General features: G+C 36.1%; 2 protein-coding genes across 2 annotated transcripts in view; one reads left to right on the top strand and one right to left on the bottom strand.

The window, feature by feature from the left end:
• The window catches only part of LOC121244752 (helicase-like transcription factor CHR28), a 36105-nt gene extending 24387 nt beyond the window's left edge, over positions 1-11718 (top strand). The window contains 7 exon segments of the mRNA XM_041142959.1: positions 1343-1357; positions 1360-1472; positions 6903-7124; positions 8127-8655; positions 8658-8695; positions 9052-9261; positions 10513-11718. Of these exon segments, the coding sequence (XP_040998893.1) occupies positions 1343-1357; positions 1360-1472; positions 6903-7124; positions 8127-8655; positions 8658-8695; positions 9052-9261; positions 10513-10617 (1232 nt within the window). The 3' untranslated portion in view covers positions 10618-11718.
• A 1595-nt stretch (positions 11719-13313) lies between these two features.
• Positions 13314-15193, bottom strand: LOC121243913 (protein ASPARTIC PROTEASE IN GUARD CELL 2-like). The gene has a single exon (XM_041141972.1). The coding sequence runs from the start codon at positions 14992-14994 to the stop codon at positions 13477-13479; it is 1518 nt and encodes a 505-aa protein (XP_040997906.1). The 5' UTR covers positions 14995-15193; the 3' UTR covers positions 13314-13476.
• Positions 15194-21474: the final 6281 nt, after the last annotated feature.

Below are 21474 nucleotides of genomic sequence, written 5' to 3' on the forward strand. Positions count from 1 at the left end.
TCTCTCTATTATATAAACTGTATTTTGAAGAGTAAATCAAGGAAACAAATATGGAAACAAGTATGGAAACAAATATGGACAACAAAGCTGTCCATTGACAATAGCTAGCGCCTTGTGACATTCTATTTGTTCTCTTTGAGCTAGACTAGGTGATGCTTATATATGGTGTAACGCTCTAAGATAGTGCCCTAGCCACATCTAGGCATATACTCCAAAAGGACTAGTCAATAGTACAGTTGAAGTCCTATTAGAATCATTATAACAAGCAACAACTTCTCCCTTCCAGGATCCCATACACCATGACTTGATTCTACTCATTTAGCATTTTTTTAGAATTTTAATCTCTCAATTCTAAGAAAAAACTGAAATAAAGTTAAAAAAAATAGTAAAATGGTACTAATTATTTAAAATATACAATCAATTATACAAAGATAAATACACTTTTTTTTCTATGTAATGACAATTATAATTTAGAAATACAATCAAATGGATTTTATCATTTTTATCAAAAAATAAAAGAAAAAGGATTTTATCATTTAGTGGACAACAACTGTAATCAACTGAAGGCCTTAATACACAAACTTCAATTTTTGATAGAGTAAACCGGTATTGAAAAACTTAGAATATGTTATCTAAAATTAGATTAATATATTGATATTGATATATTAATTGTATAATTAGTATGTTAATACTTATATATAACGTTCTGCGATTACATTTTTATATAACATTTATTAATTTTGTATACGTGTACTTTATTTTTTTTTTATAAGTAATAGACGCATACTTTATTATGAGTTATAACAATAATATGCATTGTTAGTAAGTTATATGTTTGTGTTTGTTTTCTAATAAACTTTATACATATATAACTCATTTTTATATATTATTACTATAAATGTATAAATATAGTAATATAATGAATGAATTAACGAGTCGAGTTGAGCTTTATATGAGCTTGTTCACTTATAGTATTAGAGTCGAGTGAGTCTTTGTGAGTTTGTATAATTTAATATGAGCCTAATTTTGTGGAGTATTTATAATTGCATTGGGCAGAGCTCGAGTTTAACTGAGCTGAGTTGAGTAGCCTTTCATTTACATCCCTATAGCCATTGTTCAGTTATCAATGTCATTTAATAATTTAAACACGCCAACATATTCAAAACTCTCTTTACCGACCCTATTATGTGGAGGGGTAAATGAGGGAATAGGGAGGCGTTTATGAGGAAAGAACTGCATGCATTGTTTATACTCTACATATTTTGTTGCTGATGTGCTATATATAATTTAAACCAACAACTTTTCTGTTTGGTGCTGATCCCTGTTAGTTTTTATCGTCTAGGGTCATTAATTGATGGGAGCCTATAATTAAATTACCTCCAAAAACAGTACACTTGACGAAGGTGAACTTCTCAACCGAGGAACGGGCCTTCTACACCAAGCTAGAAGCTGACTCACGCTCTCAATTCAAGGTTTTTCTCATTCCATTTTGTTTATTCCCTATTTATAGAATAGGTTATGATTGTGCTGGACTATGTTCTTTTGAATTAACTTTGGATACTTCAATTAGCAAGTACGCTATTTTCAATGAGCTTATAAGCCTAGCAAAATAAAGGTACTTTGTTTGCTTGTGGAAGCAAATGAAATTGATCTTCTAATATGCACTTTTTTTATTAGTAAAATATATATTAGAAAGATTTTTTTTTGTAATTATTTTTAATAAGTAATTTATTTTATATTGAATCATTTTGGTGAGTTTGCATCATTGCACTTGTACCATACCTTTGTTTCATTATGCTATGGTATGCATGTGGAAACTTAGGAAGTAATAGTGGTCATCTCTATGAAATTTTAGGATCTCTAAATTGTGATTGCTTCACCATTATGCTTGAAGTTAGGATGCATGTTGAGCAAATTGAGGTAGTTAGTTTTTAAATTTAATTTTTGGATGTCGATTGTAATCAATTTTAATGGCATGAACATTCATGACTTTCTTGTATCTTTGACAATCATACATAGGTGTTGCTTTTGTATATGTCCCATGTACTTGGGCTATGCCTACTTCTCTCATTAATAAAGTTCTCCTTTTACTAAAAAAAATTATTTTTTGGAGAAGTTTTAAAGTTAGAGTTTTAGGCTGCATTTGGTTGTAAGACTCAGCTGAGCTCTGTCTAATTTTAAGCTGAGTCTAACATCCAAACACTCAACTCTCAAATTACTAAACTCATCTCAACTCAAAACCTCCTTATATGTGGGACCACAACCTTTTTCAACTTAACACATCTTTATACGTGAGACCTACAACCTTTTTCAACTTCCCATAAAAAGTACTAAACTCATCTCAACATCTAAACACACTTTAAACTCAGTTTAGAGGGGCCCCACATAACTCCATCTACTACTCAACTCACTACTATTCATAAAGAATTGAGCTCAGCTGAGCTCATCTCAACATCCAAACATAGCCTTAAGGGTTCTCAATCCGGTATCCTGTTGTTGCCTGTGATGTACTTGGCCTAAGATTGGGAGTTTATTTTAAGGCCAAGATTAGTTGGGAGGGTATATTAGAGAAATTGGAACGCTGTTTGGTTGGATGGAAGAGGTTATATTTATCTAGGGGAGGCAAAGTAACAATGGTTAAGAGCACTCTTCCAAACTTCCCCACATACTTTGTGTTTTGTGTTGAGAAACTATAAAAGGGATTTCTTATGGGGCAGTAAAGGGGGAAATGAAATTCATCTGCTGAATTGGCCCAAGGTTTGTTCCCTTATTTTGGTTTGGGTGTTAGAAGATCGGTGACATTCATTAGTTGGGGATAGTGGCTCTGGCACTATGCGATTGATAAAGGTTACCTAAGGAGTAATGGCAGTGAGTGGGGTGGTTGGTGCTTTAATGAAATGAATGAGAGCTGTGGGGTTCGTTTATGAAAGAACGATTCTTTTTTTGATTGGTAAATAAAATTTTATTGATCATAAGAATAGGCAAAGCCAAGTACACGGGTCATATACAAGAGTAACGCCTAGGAGTGATGTTCTAGTGATACAAGAAATTCATGAATGGTCATGCCATTAAAATCAATTACAATCGACCATTGGAACAAGGTGTTAAAAAAGAAAGTTCTAAGTTTATCCAATGACCGCTCACGGTCTTAGAAGTTTTGCTTGTTCTTCTCCCTCCAAAGACACCACCATAGACATATTGGAACCATCTTCCAAATTGTAGCAATTTGAGAAGTGCCTTGAAGACCTCTCCATGAAGCTAAGATGTCAATCATTGTTCTTGGCATCACCCAAGCTACACCCACCCTAGTAAAAAAGTCATTCCACAAAGTCGTGGCAATTTCACAATGCATTAGTAGATGATTGATGAATTCTCTGCTCTTTTTACACATACAACACCAATCCAATACTATGATATGGTGTTTTCTTAGGTTGTCAATAGTGAGGATCTTTCCCAAAGAAGCTGTACATATAAAAAATGATGCATTTGTCTTCCAAATGCTCTTCCACGGAAATGGATTTACATTACGCTTAGATAGATTGGTAGAAGGAACGTACTGTGAACTTCCCTTTCGCCGAGGGCGCCAAGAAAGTGTCTTCACCTACCCCCCTCATAGGGACTGAATAGACTAGGGTGTATAATTCAGAGATTGCGTCAACTTCCCAATCATGGACAACTCTAAGGGATGTGACACTCTACTGTGGGGTGCCGTTAGAATAGTGAAGGAGGTCTGCGATCGAGGCTTCTTTCATGCTTGCTATACCAAAAAAGTCTGGATAGGCTTCCTTAAGTGTCCTGTCACCACACCATATGTCATGTTAGAATTTGATGCGGGACCTGTCACCTGCCTCAAAATGGGTAAAGCTAGATATTCCATCCACGTCTTATGTGCTTCCAGAGCCCTACCCCATAGGGTCCAATCACCTAATTTGAGCACCAACCTCCCCATGCTGTACCATACTTTGAGTCTAAAACTGATCTCCACAAAGCTCGATGTTCTAAGGGATATCGACATAGCTATTTACCCAACAATGCCTTGTTAAAAAGCTGCAAATTTCTTCCGCGGGTGCGGTGCACGGGACCGGAGTTTACTCTGCAGGGGTAGGTCCGAAAGGCTCTGCCTTGGAGAGGTTCCCTGACATAAAAAAAAGCTGCAAATTTTGGATACCCAAGCCTCCTTGATAAGTTGGGGAACAAATGGTGGCCAATTTTATCAAATGAAATTTAAACTCGTCGTTCATCCCTCCCTATAGGAAATCCCGTTGTATTTTCTCCATGCAGTAAGTTACCAGTGATGGAAGTGGAAATAAAGAGAAGAAATAAGTCGGTAGGTTGGATAGAGTACTTTTAATGAGTGTGGCTCTGCCACCTTTGGATAAGTACATCTGCTTCCAACTAGCGAGTTTCCGCTTCATCTTTTCTAGGACATCATTCCAAATGGATAACGATTTGTGGTGAGCACCCAACGGGAGGCCAAGATATCTCATTGGTAAATGGGATATCTTACATCCCAAGATAGAAGCCATACCATCCACATTTTGCACTTGTCCCACCGGAATTACATCTTATTTGCCCAAGTTCACCTTCAATCCGGAAACGACTTCAAAGCATAGAAGGGGAGCCCTCAATGCACGAATATGATCACGGCTGGCCTCACAAAATACCAAGGTATCATCGGCAAATAAGAGGTGAGAAATATTGAGAGAGCCAATATTGGCTTCCCCCAGTGAAAAGCCGGATATAAAGCCACCCTCCACCACACCGTCGATTATTTTGCTAATTGCTTCCATTACGAAAAAAAAAAAAAGTAATGGGGATAAGGGATCCCCCTGTCTCAATCCCCGTGAGCTTTGAAAGAAACCGCTTGTTATGCCATTAATCAAAATAGAGAAGCGTGCAGTAGAGATGCAATGTTTGATCCATGAGCACCACTTCACCCCAAACCCACATCGCTCTAGCATATAGAGTAAGAAGCTCCAATTAACTTGATTGTATGCCTTTTCCATATCTAGCTTGCAAGGAAGCCTTGGCTCTCCCGACTTGAGTCGATGATCCAAACATTTGTTGGCAACAAGCACTGCATCAAGTATTTGCCTCCCATTCACAAAGGCATTTTGGGGCTTTGATATTACTTTCTCCACCGCCATGCTTAATCTGTTCGCCAAGACTTTTTAGATGATTTTGTACATCCCACTCACCAAACTCATGGGGTGATAATCTTTCACCTCAACCACCCCTGGTTTTTTGGGAATAAGAGATAAAAGAATTTTCGAGGTACATTAAATGTGGTAGGGATGGAACTAGGATTAAGTTAAGGGATGATGTATGTTACGGCAAGTAGCCTATTAAAAGGGCTTTCCTGGACCCTTTCAACGTTGCTATGGAACAAGAATACATTGGTGGCAGAAAACTTACGGATTTCAAATGGCTCTCCTCAATGGGAAGTGGAGGGTTTTTTTTTTTTTTTTTTTTTTTTTTTTTTTTTAAATAGAAAAAAAAATTAGCAAGTGGCTCATGACTTGGAGGTTTCCTGGGCCTGTTTAGCATTGCTAGGGAACAGAATACATTGGTGGCAAACAACTTACGGATTTCAAACGGTTCTCCTCAATGGCAAGTACTGCAATTTGTTTGAGCGGCATTTATTTTTCAGAAAAATTAGAGTTTGTTTGAGTGGCTGAAGACTTGGAGGTTGATTCCTTTACCTCCTATGTTAGGCTGTATACTCTCTATTAGGATAGGGTGGCGAGGACAATATGCGATAGATCTTATCAGAGAGGGGTGTTTCAAATCAAGTTCTTTTATAATGCACTACTACCCAATGACAACAATATCGTCCCATGGAAGACCATTTGGAGGAGCAAGGCCCCCTTGAGAACTGCTTTCTTTGTTTGGATGACTGCATTTTGAAAGATCCTTACTTAGGACAATCTTAGGAAGCGACATGTCACGGTAGTGGAGTGCTGTTCTATGTGTAAGCAGGATGTGGAGTCTGTCAATAATTTTTTATTAAACTGTGATGTAGCTAGCACATAATGGCAAGCTGTTCTTAACTTGTTTGGGTTTAGTTGGGTAATTCCTAGAAATGTGGTAGATCTTTCAGCATGTTGGAAGGGGCGGTTTGAGAGCCAACACGGTGAGACATTGTGGAAGATGATCCGGTGTTGTTTGATGTGGTGCATATGGAGGGAAATGAATCACTGGAGTTTCCAAGACTCTGAGAATAATAGATCACCTCAAGGAGTTCTTGTTCAATACACTCTACGAGTGGATGGCAGCCACTCTGTCTCTCTAGCTTTAATGTCTGTGATTTCTTACTCTTTTCTTTCTGTCATTAGGTGTATTTCTTGTATACCCCCCTTTATAGTCTAACTATGCCTTTCTATAGTTTTAGGGGCTCTCTAATCAATATTCTTGTACAGTTTTGGATTTTAGGCCGGGTAAAAAAAAAAGGTTTTGGATTTAGTTTAATGCTTGTAAAGGTTAATGTAAGAACCATTTTTAAAGGAGTATTGGATTAGTTATATGAGCTTATTTTCTCACGTGATTTTATAATTTTTAGCAAGTGGTAAGATCATTCATACGTCAAGAAAGAAATTTGTAGAAAGGGTCATAGAAGAGACTATGATGTCGTTAAATGAACACACTATTCTGAATGAAGTAACACAGGCATTTTAGTTTAGATACTTACTGCAATTTTGATGTGTATCATGGTCTTCAAATGAGGCTTCTAATGTCAGAATATTTTAAATGGTGCTAGACTCTTTTTCAACTAAATACCAATACAATGCTATGAAGTCCTTTAACTTTCTGTTTTCTGGTTTTGTAAAGAATGGGTTCTAGTTTATGTGATGCCCGTTGCTGAATCTCCACTTAACTTGAAATTATGAATCTACATTTTGCAGGCATATGCTGCTGCTGGCACAGTGAATCAGAATTACGCAAATATTCTTTTGATGCTTTTGCGCCTCCGTCAGGCCTGTGACCATCCATTTCTTGTCAAAGATTATAAATCTGACTCTGTTGGAAAAGATTCTCTTGAAATGGCAAAGAAACTGCCTAGGGACATGCTGATTAATCTATTGAATTGCCTGGAAACTTCATTTGCCATCTGTCAAGTATGCAATGTGAGTTTTTTCTTAAAATAAAATACATTGGTTTTTTACTCGTTTCTGTGAATTGTGGAATGTGGCTTGTAAGAGTCTATTGATGAAACTCTTTGCATCCACTTGGAAACACAAGGTTGGAATGTTCTCATTGTTGCTATGGTTTATACTAGGTTTTTGTAGATTGACTTATCAGAAAAAGGTTTTTGTAGATTGATATTGCCTATTTTCAAAGGGCCATATTTTTTTTTTTTGATCGGCACCGGGTGTCTAGGAACAGTGTCCCGACTAATCTCAGGGGTGCACAGGCCCTCGGCAAGGAGTGCCCTATTTTCAAGGATATATAAATAACTAGAGATATGTGGGTGCTCCAATTTTGAATTGAAAGTGGGTTGTTTTCATCAACTATGATTGATTAGAGTTCGTCCAAGAAACACATAGTCTGACCATATCCATCATGGAAGCACTTCAAGGAACATGTGGCACAGGAGCTACAAGGAGAATGAAGAAGCTTAGCTAATTATTGACTATTTTCACAGGTCTATAATTTTCTTTCTATTTTTAGTAAGGAATTTTAGCAACCTAGTAAAATATGGAGAGAACCGATTTTTGGTCTATTGTTACAATGAGTTTTATATTTAATTTATAAGGTTTGAGCTTGTTTATTTAGGGGTTTAACTAGCGTTCTAGGTAATTTGGTGAATAAGTATTGGTGATAATCATGACTAGTTTATGATTGGCGTTAGGGTTTTAATGTTTATGTCCTGGATTGAAACTCACTTATTTTCTAGATTATGGTCTCTAAGCAACCCTTGTAGATCAGTCTTTTCTCTTTCTAGCATATTTTAAGTGAACTTGAGTTAGATGTGACGAAGACATCTTTATATGCATTTACATGTTTTATATACCTATATGCATTTACATGTTTTATATACCTATATATATGTATGTCTAAAAGTCTTTAATCTACTTCATCACCTGTCATTCCTATCTAATTCTTCCTTGTATCTGATGCTTTTACAGGATCCACCCGAGGACCCTGTTGTTACCATGTGCGGCCATGCTTTCTGCTATCAGTGCGTATCAGAGTATTTGACAGGTGATGATAATACGTGTCCTGCATCTGCATGTAAGGAACAACTTGGTTCGGATGTTGTTTTTTCCAAAGCTACTCTGAGCAGTTGTCTTTCTGACAATGTTGATGGTAGTCCCATGAATTCTCAGTTCACCGAGAGTTCACTAGTTCTGCAGAATGAGTATAGTTCATCTAAAATCAGAGCTGTTCTTGAGATTCTGCAGACACATTGTAAAATGAATTGTTCCATGGAATGCAATGGAAGTTCATTGTCTGAAGAAAAGGCACATGCAGAGAATTTCCATTCAAGTGTTAGTGCTGTAAAGCACACAACAGTTTATTCAAAGGCACCAGCTGAAGGAGCAATAAAAGCAATTGTGTTTTCCCAGTGGACTAGCATGTTGGACTTGGTGGAGATTTCTCTGAACCAGTTTTGTATACAATACAGGAGGCTTGATGGCACAATGACTCTGGGTGCAAGGACAGGGCTGTTAGGGATTTCAACACTGACCCAGAGGTTTGGCCCCTAACTCGTGTTCACCACAACCCCCCTCCACACCCCCCCCCCCCCCCCCCCCCCCCCCCCCCCCCCCCCCCCCAACTGTCTTCTCTGGCAAGGTGGGTATAGTTGATCTATCTGGCAGTTCTAAACGCTAACAAAATTCTGTTCAGGTGTATGGGATTACTGCAATACTGCTGTTAAATGTGCATTGCTGTGGTACTTTGGTATCAGAAATTGTTTTCCTTTTTTTTTTCCCCTGAAATCAGTATCACAAATTGTTGATCTCATACTTGGTTGTTTCCCTTCTGTTTCTTACTGCCTTAACCTGAGTGGTACTTATCAGTAGCTGAATGACTGATAATTTGTCGCAGGTGACTGTTATGCTGATGTCATTAAAAGCAGGAAACCTTGGGTTAAACATGGTTGCTGCATGCCATGTCATTCTTTTGGATCTTTGGTGGAATCCAACTACCGAAGACCAGGCTGTTGACCGAGCACATAGGATTGGACAGACTCGTCCTGTTACTGTAACGCGGATCACCATCAAAGATACGGTGGAAGATAGAATATTAGCTCTCCAGGTATGTCATGATGTACTGGTTATTCATCATGTCTCCAACTATTAGATTTCTTTTATTAGTGTTGGTTTGATTCAGGAGAGATTCAGTAAAAGTCGTAAAGGTGCAGAATTGGGAATTTTTCTTTTTCTTTTTTTAAATTTCATTCCTATTTAGTAGCAATCTAAATGTGATAAAAAAGTGGGTAGCTCTAAAATATGAGGGGGTGATTACATAGTCGTTGTGTATGTAAAGAAGGTATGCCTTAGAAATTCCATTGGTTGTATCTGCCGTTCATATTTTGAAATGATTCTGTTGGAATGGCCTAGATGTTTTAATTAGTGAGGTCACTGAACTGAGGCAAGAATTGAATTTAGAAGTTTAAATTGTGCCATTGTGGTCTGATTTAAAAAAGAAGTTTTAACCCCAAGGAGTGGTGTGGTGGTCTTGGGCGAGCTGTATAAACCGGACATCCTGGGTTCAAAATTCTGCATTCACACTCTCAAGACTAAAGGAATTTCCTCTTGAATTACCCGAGGTGCACTTACGAAAAACTCCTTCCTAAGGGCCTATGCACCCATGGGATTAGTCGGGACTTTCTTCCGAACAAACAGTATCAATAAAAAAAAAATTTGTGTTGACCAATCTCATTTAAGAACTGAACTCACCAGAACTCATCACTCTAGCATAACATAATCTTTCAATAAGTCATCATATTTACCCTACTGGAGACAAATATAGGTCAATATGGCAAATATTTCATCATACCAGACTTGCCGCATCATCTTAGATTTTAATTATGGAATAAGGTTCTTGCATTGGATTATGTGTGCAGGCACAACAATCTGAAATACTCTTGCCTCTGTTGTTGGGTAAATTGACATTGCTCGGAGTCAGATATTGGGTTGGTAGGTGTGAGAAGGTCAAACATGTGCATGATTACAAGCAGGGAGATGAAGTGATTATCTTCATATGTTGCATTTCTGATTATTCCAAAAGCTGAAGTAGATAGGGAATGGTGAATTATTTGTTTGATCAATATTTGCACACCCTCCCTTGTGTGTGATTCTGGACTTTTTTTAGTGAATGGGCTTAACAAGTGAGATTTTAACTTTTTGAATGGAGGTGGAGTGGGTGTAAGGGTTTGAATTCTTGATCATGTGATCTAATACCTGTTAAATTGCCATTTACCCAGAAGTCTAAGACAATAAGAAATGTTGAATTTAATCATTTGATAAATTTTCTAACTTGTTTCTTTCTAACCTTGCTTTATAGGAAGAGAAGAGAAAAATGGTTGCGTCTGCTTTTGGTGAAGACCAAAGTGGGGGCTTTGCCACTCGCCTAACGGTGGAGGATCTTAAGTATCTTTTCATGGTCTGAACACATGTTCCTGTTTCCTCCTCGTTCTGGATTTTGGTAATTATTCTCTCTTGGCATTTGTCTGGAAGAAACAAAGTTTCCAAGAGAGTCAAGTTTGAATCTTGATCGGTGAACGTGACAGCAAGATGACATATGGCTGCACTTATAGGTCCTGCTTATCCTGTGGCTCATCCGGCTTAATGAGTTGGTGCATCTTGATGGTAACTTACACCAGTTTTGAGGCCCATGAAGGGTATTTTTGTTCCAATTGATGGTAAACATTGCGAGTTAAAGCCACCTGTAAATATTCTAAACTAATTTATCAGCACACCAAAGATCTATATTATGTAGTTAATCTCTTCTATTTGTTAATGTTAATATTGTATAATCTCGTTGCCTCTGTATTGCACATGACGAAGGCATAGGAAGGCGCTCAGATGGTTTGCTCTCCCTCACAAGTTGTGATTTTCCAAGTGGCTAGTGATATTAAGGGTTTCCAATCTGGCTGCTGTTTTCTTAATGCCTTGCGGAAAATATGGAACTCTCAGGGATGCCGTTGATGGGTATAATTTCAAGGGATTTACAGCTTTGTTTCAAAGGTTGGATTGAAATTTGAAGGACCCAAAGGGAGGGAAGAGAAAATAAAGAAGGCTGGTGGTCTCCACTGTCCCCTCGGTCAAGGTACATTTTTCTCTTCGCAACTTTTTAGTTGTCTATGAAAATTACGAGATGCCCAGTGCCCACATCTATGTATGGGGGAGAGTGGGGTAAAGGGGGATGTGGGCTCTACCAAGTTGGAAGGTTGGTCTCCATCTGATGAGAGTGCGAAAACGCCCAAGACTCTGAACCTGCACTCACTGGCACTCCCAGCTTTCCTCTGGCTCTTCATGTTTTTTTTTTTTTTTTTAATTTTTAATTTTTTTTTATTCCTTTGATCAAGATGTAATATTCTCAGATCGAAGTTCACATCTGCCCCCAAGTTTTATCGTTGGTTCTTTGACCGAGTGTGTTACGGTTTCCACCATTTGTATATAATCTCTCTCTCCCTGTGGTAATGTAATGGAGCCGTTCTAGTGTGGAATACAGGAAATATATTTCAAAGAAAATGAAGCACATCAGGCAGAAATGTGTCAATTTTCGAGATCTTGTTCATACCAGTCTGCATGAGTTAAGCATCTAACGTTAGTGTGCGTAAATTCTAGGCTCATTCTAGAAAAGTATTGCATATACGGGGTTTTTTGCTGTAGCCTCTTAATGTGTACATTTCTTAGACGACTTGCTTTTACCGTTTTGAGCTTTCTAACTCATTGAAACAAATTGTATCTTTCGAAGATATGTTAGAATGAGCTCTGAAATTTGTTAAAGCATTATTGAGTCGTCCTCAGAAGGACTTTTGTTATATTTTGGTAATCTATCCTCTTGAAGGGTTTGATGCGGTCGAGAAATAAATTGACAGTGATGAAAGGACTTGAAAGCTTAATGATCTTGTCCGAGTGCTCTGGCGTGGCAAGGAAAGTTGGGGCAAATGGTTATGGGCAATGGTCTAAAGTCAGAAACCGGAAAGTATATGCATCTCTAATGATGCCAAATTGCTGAGCAAAGCTTACCTTGCTTTTATCGATTCCCTTTTTACGAATTTCATCAACAAATTCCCACTTTTGTAGACTGCTAAAGTTCTCGCAATACCCAAGATGGGTTAAAAGGTAGATTAGTGTTCACCGGTTAAATGAAGTACATCGTTTTCTTAGAAAAGACTGCTAATCTCTCCCGATTTTATTAGAAAAAGGGAAGAGGTGAGAAGTAAATGTAGGTTAATATCAAGCTTGCAAAATGGGACAAAGCGAATGCCTTTGTAAAAAGCCCCTATTGATGGCTTCGCGTGTCCACATTTGGTGGTGGCTCCCCCGTCTCATGATTCAAACACTACAGAGAGACATGAACAGCATTGAGAGAGAGAGAGAGAGAGGCCCCTCCTCGATCGCCTCTCTCTTTTAGGGGAATGAATATAAAGAAAAGATTAAAGGTGGTGAAAGGTGGAGTTGGCCTTGGCAAGCAATGACTAGTGTCAGGGTCATATCCACCCATAAATAAAGACTGTTTACTCTGGGGTAAAAGGGATATATTGGATCCTCGCATGGCACCTAAAGGGTGCTTTAATACCCAAGTAAATAACTTTTGTTTTGGATATTCTTTTGACCATCCTCCTCATCGTATTTTTTCCTTTCCTCTTTTTTGATCAGCCTCTCTTCTGGCCTGGGCACTGGCTTGTCTTCAGATTTCTGATTTCAGCTGGGAATCATGTGTTCATGAGGTCTTTTTTGACTATACCGCCGTTTAATCAAAGCTACCACTTTGAATAACTCGTCTGAATTAATATCAACATTATTATTATAACTTTAGAATATTGTTTTTACATCTTACGGATTGAAAAATTAAAAAAGAAAAAAGAAAAAGGAGCAAAGCACAGTAGTACTCCACATGCAAATATATCATTAACTAGAAAGCTGGTAGTTAGCGACAAACAAGCATTAATTAATAATACCTTGATATATATATATATATATATATATATATATATATATAATTCTCATGATGTACACACTGATCACTACCCTTGATGATAACAGGCTAGCTAGGAATTAATATACTACGTACCGATGATCATGACCAGCAAAATTTTCACAAACACATTAGATATTAATTAATGACCTTAATAGTAATAATAATACTCGATCGATCGTGTAGATGTACATATATATACTACGTACCTGCAGGCACTAAATTAACACGAACATAACTATATAAAACTAGCAAAATTCATATAGTTAGTACGTACGTACGTACTCCTAGCTGCCTGTCTTCACTTGATCACGATCATCATCAGCAAACATCTGGACCGAATCCCACAAATCCATTTGCCCCATCAAAGGTTATTTGGATGCCCTCTTGCTGGATGTTCCCAATAATAGAAAGTCCAGATGAAGATGGAGCAAATGCAAAACAAAAAGTTCCCCCCTCATTCACTGGTATTAGAATGTTCTTTGCTGGAAGGGTCAGGATTGGCCCACCCGAGAAATAAAATGATACTGTTGGTACCCGGACTGACACAAACCCAGATAGGTCATAGCATGTGTCAAATATGGGCACTCCAGTTGCCCGAGGGAGGTTTCGGGTTTGATCAATATAGGCTTCACGAAACGCCTCGTATGCCATTGTTGGCAGCCTTGTCACTGCAGTTCCCGTATCCATTACAACCCCTCCATAACCCAATTCTGTTAACCGGAACATTTCTTCTGGTATGGGTACCCGCATGCCTCCCACTCCAAGACCCGATAGTCCTACGTAGTAGAAACTGGGGGCTCTTGGGTTCCTGATCAAAGGCACCCATGCTGCACCCATGGGCATCGCTCCTCTCCCGAACTCTAACGACCCCGATGTTTCCGTTCCCCGACTCACCAAACAATAACTAAAGGCACCTCCTGCCTCACCACCAAGCTGACCCACAAACGACATAGACCCACCTCCAAGTCCCAGTAACCCCGCCGCTCCTACGAACATTCCCTGATTTGTGTGCCCGCATCCGATCGCCACATTCCGAATCACTGTCCTTCCGAACGTCAGCGTTTCAAGTGCTAGCGTTCCTTTGGTGTAGGAACCGTCACCGTAGGACACCTCGTATCGACACCGACCCCCATGGCAACCAGCTTTCTCAAGACGGTCACAAACAGCGGAGCTGCAGGACACTCCGGCAAAGGAAGCTGAATCTGCTGGGTCGAATACCGGGTCAGACTGGCGGTAACACTGGTTGCAAGGCTGACATTGAACCCATGCAATATCACTGCCAGAATCGATGACCATGTACTGACTTGTTGGAGGGCTACCAACTCCTATCCGAACGAAATATTCCCCACTTCCCTGGTCCATCCCGGAAACCACATCGGACCCGAAATTCTCTTCCAGTACCTCATGATGATAAGGGTCATCACTAGTACTACTAGTGCCGTTAATAGTCAGCCGGCGGATAAGGCTAGTGAACCTACTGACGTCCCGTTTCATGAGCTCACGAAAACGATCGTGGAAGTTGTGGTGGAGGGATGCTGCTGTTATTTTGTCTCTATGAAGTAGTTTCAGCTTCCATTTTCCGTCGCTAGTCTCATGATGGGTTTCCAGAAGTTCTTGGGGTTGTGAAATAACTTTGGTGTCGGCCATGATTTCTTTTACGTTCAAGTGTTGGGAATTATCAGAGTGATGATCATCAGGTATTGTGTTTCCATGGTTTGCTGAAGAGGCGGGGGTGGAAGTGAAAGCGGTGGAGGCGATGCCAGTTGGGAGGTGGAGGTGGAGAAACAACAGTACCACCACCACCACGAGTAGAAGTGCTGGTGAGGATTGATCCATAGCTAGCTAGCTTTAAGTGTGTTTTATTTTTATTTTTTTCTGGGGCAGGCACTTAGGGTTTTGGTGGTGGGGTGGATTTATAGACTTGTGGTTTTGGAATATACAGAGAAAAAAAAAGGTTCGAGGGGCCGGGCACTGCAGCATGGTTTCTGACTCATGTGTTTCTCTTTTCTTTAATCTGTATTAATCTAGTTTTTGGATTAATGTCTCGTGCTCTCCTACCTTCAACTTTTTTAGGAGATCAGTACTAGTAGTACTGCTAATAATCTCATATATATATATATATATATATATATATATCCTTTTTCACTTTATAACAGCAATGATATTAATGTTGACCACGGGGGTGCATGAAATGGAGTAATTGGTCTGTATATTAATCATACATGCACCAATTTTTATTTATTTTTTTTAAAAGGTATTTTTATGTCTCTTTATATGTCTTCCAATTAAGTCTTAATTAGATCAGATTCGAATGTACGTAAGAGGATAGATGGAAATGATTCAACCACGGCCACCACCTGGCATGCATCCAGGCCACTTAATTAATTGGTTCGTAAATATAAGTTCTCATCAATTGATCACTACCAATATTATATTTACTCCAACATATATATATATATATATATATATATATATGAAGCTATATATGACCCCTTTATATATATATATATATAAAGTGCCGGGTCGTCTCAACATTTATAAAGTGCATGCAGCAAGCTGGGATGGAGATGAATATCATATATATATATATATATATATATATATAATTGTACGTTAACTAGTATATATGGTAGAGATTTAATATACTTAATTAATTAATAAAAAAACAATATACGTACATTGTTTAAAATATTTAAAATATGTTTCAGATGTTTTAAAGATAAACAAATTAGATGTTACCATCAAGAATTAAAGAAAATTAAGGCTGAGAAATCCATATTTGTCATGCATGCAGACTTCTTTTTAATTTTTACAATATCATGATTACTAATTTTCCTTGAATTGGAAATGAATTAATACTAGGTAGATGCAATTTAATTAATATACTTGAAGCGTACTAGCTTATATATATATATATATATATATATATGAATGAATTGAGAAATATATAGCACAACTAGGATTAATTGATCTTGAGTACCTCAATTAATTGATCTTGATCAATAAAGATGCCAAAACCAAAATGAAACTTTGCACAAGATCAATTGGACCTTGAGATGATCAATCGTCTCAAGATCAATCAATCGATGATCAGAATTAAGCACTGCAATTAATTAAGGTTAATATTAATATATAGTAGTACGTAGTTATAGATGTGACTTTAGTAGTACTGTTCGTGAACTGCATCCAACATGAACATGGTATAATGATGAAGATTGACTCCTGTTCAAGTTCGACGTACGTGAAACTCTTTCGCAATAATTGTATGTCGAGTGGTACTGAATTAGGATCTTAGCCTTTCTTGGATCCAAATAATTAAGAAGCTAGCTAGCTAGCTTTCTATGATCCAAATAAAATATATATATATATATATAGATTTATATATCAGTGTTAGCTAGAGATAATATTATATATATATATATATATATTGTATTGAAGTTTATGATATTTATAAATTAGCTAGCCAGCCTTCCCAAATAACACCTTGAAATCTTAGGTACAAAGGTAACATTAACTACGTACGTACCCTTGTGAGATATATATAGTTCGCAAAAGTAATCTCTTTCTTTTGTCATAAACCAAAAGATATAACCTCCTTTTAAATATTTAATAGATCAATAGCCTTTTTACAAATTTAAACCATATATATATATATATATATATTATATATGTTTATTCAACATATTATGGAATTAAGCTGCACGTGAACACACACACACACACACATATATATGTTTTTAAATTTCTTTGTACCTTATAAAGGATTTACTTTTTAGGTTATTTCACCATGCACCATCTGCAATCATGATATTGTGCTTTGCTTACATGACCTGATCTGGTGTCTATTGACTGAGAGGATATTGCTATATATCTATATATATATATATATATATATATATATATATATTTATATAACCTCTGGCTAGAACCAGTATCCAGATTTTCGGTTTTCTTTGTTTTCCATGCAGCTCCTTGCTTCAGCAGATGATCAAGGCATGTGTACGTTTCGGCCTGCAGGTTTTTTATGTTGTGTCTATGCATGGTTGAATATATATGTAAACATTATTATTTCTGATCATATTATAAATTAACCAGTGAAATGATCGATGATGATCACTAGCTAGCAAATAGTTCTCTTTCCAATTTTATATTTGGGCGGCTTATCTCAAGGAAAGTTATGTTTCTTTTGTGGCGGAAACACTAACTTCTAAAGATCGATCGTGCTACCTTTTTCCTCAATGAGTGGGATGTTAGTTTAAAAGCAAAGATTGCTTAATCTGATATTTTAACTCTATAATGGCGGCTGAGCTCATTCATTTTGACATATTAATGCAGCATGCATATATGCTTAATTGCTAGCTTGTAATTTATATATAATAACATTAATTAAGTTGACAGATCAGATTTGTATATGTAAAACGTAATCAAGGCTTTATATATACATGAGCTGGCCGGGCCGCCGGGAATATCAAATATCTCATAAACTTAAAGCATGCAGTACTAGATCATTCACACGTTGCACGGCGGGCGGCCGGCGTCCCATAAATTAATTATTGGTTCTGATCGATCAGACTTCCAACACCAGATGATCAATGGCTAATTAAGTCCATCTTTACTCGATCGATCGACCGGAATTAGATCACTGTTTAGAACAAAATCAGATCGTGACTAGCAAGTACTGCATATATGCATGCACCTAGCAGCTAGCTAGCTAGTTTATATTAATAGGGTACTTAAGGCAAAAGCCATAATTAATGGATACCACAGTGTTAAAGCAAGATTAATATATATATATATATATATATATATATATATATTTGTTTGTTCACGAACGAATGCTAGCTTCTGGAGATCAGTCCAAATTAAATAAAGTTACGATGCACCAAGCTGAGAAGATGATCAGAATCCATAGAAATAAATGAAAAGGTTTATAATTATGTGATGGAAAGAGAGCGAGCTAGCTGATCAATTAATGAAGCTTATATAATTAATTATTCTCTCCACCAATATTCCCACTTCTTGTCCCGTACGCACATATAATTGAAAATAGTGACACATATATTAATGTATATAGTTTGTTATGCAATTAAAAAAAATGAAATATCAGAGATCGTGGGAAATCAGTACGTATAAGCTTGAGATATGGAGGATTTTCAAATGAGTTAATGCTCCGAAATACGACAAGACCAACCCAACATAATGCAGACAGGATAGATCAGAAAAGAGGAAGGATCTAGAACACTAGTAATTACATATACTGAGTGGGAATATCACAAACAAAATAAAAAACTAGAGTAGTTGGGAGCTAGCTAGTACATGATCGATGCATTAATATAATTAATAAGCTGGTAATCATGCATGTACTGCATGACCTCCAGCCCAATAATTGAACCATTATTATTAGCGCCTAAAATTAAAGTAGTTGATCTTATTATTATTATTTTTATTTTTTTAATAATTACCTCTCTCTCTGATCTCCCTCTCTCCCAATAATTAATATATATGTGCTTGCTATACATGCAAGTGCACGTACGTACTAAACACTTCTTAATAATTAATGATAGAGGTTTGTTGATAGTATAATAATTAAGCAAGATCATGTCAAGCGATGATATAATTTTCTCTGCATATTAGTTCTGCAAATTTAAACCTTCATATCAAATTATCAATAAATTCCATGAGGGAATTAATACATATATTATATATATATATATATATATATATCATGTGTCTCGATATCATTCAATTAAGTCTCGGGCGTGAAGATAATTAAGCTAGCAATTAGCAAGCTAGTGCATGCGCGCGGTGTCATTTTCAGAGTACACTAGCCAGCAGCTGCGAGCTATCAGCATGAAAAATCTTTTGCTTTTCTTTCTATCATGAAAGCAATACAACGAAAGAAGCTAGCTCATGATAATATTTCTGCAAAGCCGCTTGCATGCTGTACGTGTGCAGATACATGCATGAATGCATAATTTATATATATGGACCCCAAGACACCATGCGGCCTGTATATATCCAACGTATACCGCATGGTGTAATATGTGGTCAAGAACATGCTCTATGGAGTTGTCATGATGTGTGGGCATAAAATGCTAGTCCTGTGAATAAATGAAAGAATAGCTGCTTGGATTTTTTACAGCTATATATGGACAGAAGTCATGTATAGAAATCTACCAAAAGATAAAGTAGAGAAAGTGGTGGTAATAATGAAGAATGTGAGGTCAAGAAGGAATAAATTTTGCTTTGAAGATAAATTTTCTTGCCCCAGAGTAGTGGTACAGAATGCTACTGCATGGTTAATTGATGAATTTCAGCTGACAAATAAAAGAAAAGAAGGGATTGTGGTCTGAAGAAATGGGACTGTGGAAAAGGTGGAATGGAGGAAACTAGATGGTGATAGATTCAAAACTAATTTCGATGCTGCAATGGTGCTAACTCAACAGAGGATGGGTCTAGGTATTGTGATAAGGGATTGTAATGGGGATGTTTTAGCTTCAATGTGTGCTAGTAGAGATTATTACAGGTCTTCTTTATGGCTGAATGTAATGCCTTATGGAGGGCTATGTGCTTATGTAATGAGTTGGACTTTCATGAGGTCGATTTTGAAGGGGATGTAAAAAAGGTCATTGATGCTGTGAGGGCTGATATGAGAAATGAAGCATGGGATGGACAACTCATTAAAGATATGAAGAATATACTATAGTAGAGGAAGAAGTAGACTGTTGATTTTTTAAGAAGAGAAGGGAATGAAGTGGCTCACCAGTTGGCAAAGTTAGACTTAAAGTTTGATGAAGAACAATGCTGGATAAAGGAATTTTCAGCAACTGTGTACAATTTGATTGTAAAGAAAAAAGATGTAACACGTGAATAGTTGATGAAATGAATACAGAAATAGTTGAAATAAAAAAATAAAAAAAAAACTTATACTTCCGTATCATCATCAACTTACTTTTTTCTTTTTTCCTTTCCTTTTTCCTTCTTGAGATGTGAATTTGATCACATCATCAGGTACTGTAATTAGTGTTTCTGCATTTTACATATTATAGTTTAATTATAAGTACTATTTTTTTCATTTATATGCAATATTTCATTTATGTTATATATTATATGAGAAATGATTGACACAAACTTCAAATAGAAAAATTCTATACAAGCTCTTGTAAAAAATTGAACTCCACCTAAAAAAAGTGTAAAAAAATTATTTTTTATTAGTGTAACTTTTTTTTTTAAAATTTATAAAATGCTTGTATGGAACTTGTTTATTTGAATATATTTGTAAGTAGGGCTGTAAAAATTAACCGAAAAACCGATGAACCGGCCCAAACTAGACCGGATCGGCTGGTTCAGTTTGGGATAGGTTCCTCCTATTTTAAAACCGATCAATACCAGTCCAATCTCGATTTTATGTCTTCTGAGACCGGACCGGACCATTTTGCATATTTATATATTTTTAATTAATTTTTAATACTATATATAATATTTTTAATATTACATATATTTTTATATATAAAATAAATAAATTATAATAATATATAAAATAATGTTATATTATAATTTATAACATAAAATTTTAATCTTAAACATAAACATTTATTAGATCATATGTTTTAAATATAAAATATATATATAATTACATTTTGTAGCCTAATAAATTCTCAACATATTCTTTTTTAATTTTGATAAATACATTAGTAATACTATAATACTAATACGTTAGTATATTAATTACATTTTATGGCCTAATACTAATACTATTAGTAATTCACTTTAAGCCTATATATAAATTACTATATAAATCACTATAGTATTAGTTATACTATTACTAATACTATATTACTATAGTAATACTAATACTATTAGTATTAGTATACTAATACTATCAGTGATATAGTTATAACTTATACTAATATTTATACTAATACTAATAGTCTAATATGAATAGACCAAATCATTATAACTTATACTAATATAGTTATACTAAATCACTATAAATAATACTATTATATAGCTATATTAATACTAATACTATTATATAGTTATACTAATTACTATAACTATATATAGTATTAATATCATTATTACTAATAGTATAGTATATAGTATTAGTAATAATTTAGTATTAATGTATTATTATATTCCATAATGTATAACATATAGTATTAGTATCACTATATCACTATAATATATAAATATATAGATATATATATTTATATATATATATATATATATATATATATATATACTATATGTAGTACTAGTAGTAACACTATAATAGTATAATTTAAAGTACTAGTATATATTAATATATTATAA

The sequence above is a fragment of the Juglans microcarpa x Juglans regia genome, chromosome 8S (genome assembly GCF_004785595.1).
Source record: "Juglans microcarpa x Juglans regia isolate MS1-56 chromosome 8S, Jm3101_v1.0, whole genome shotgun sequence".
Lineage (NCBI taxonomy): Eukaryota > Viridiplantae > Streptophyta > Magnoliopsida > Fagales > Juglandaceae > Juglans > Juglans microcarpa x Juglans regia.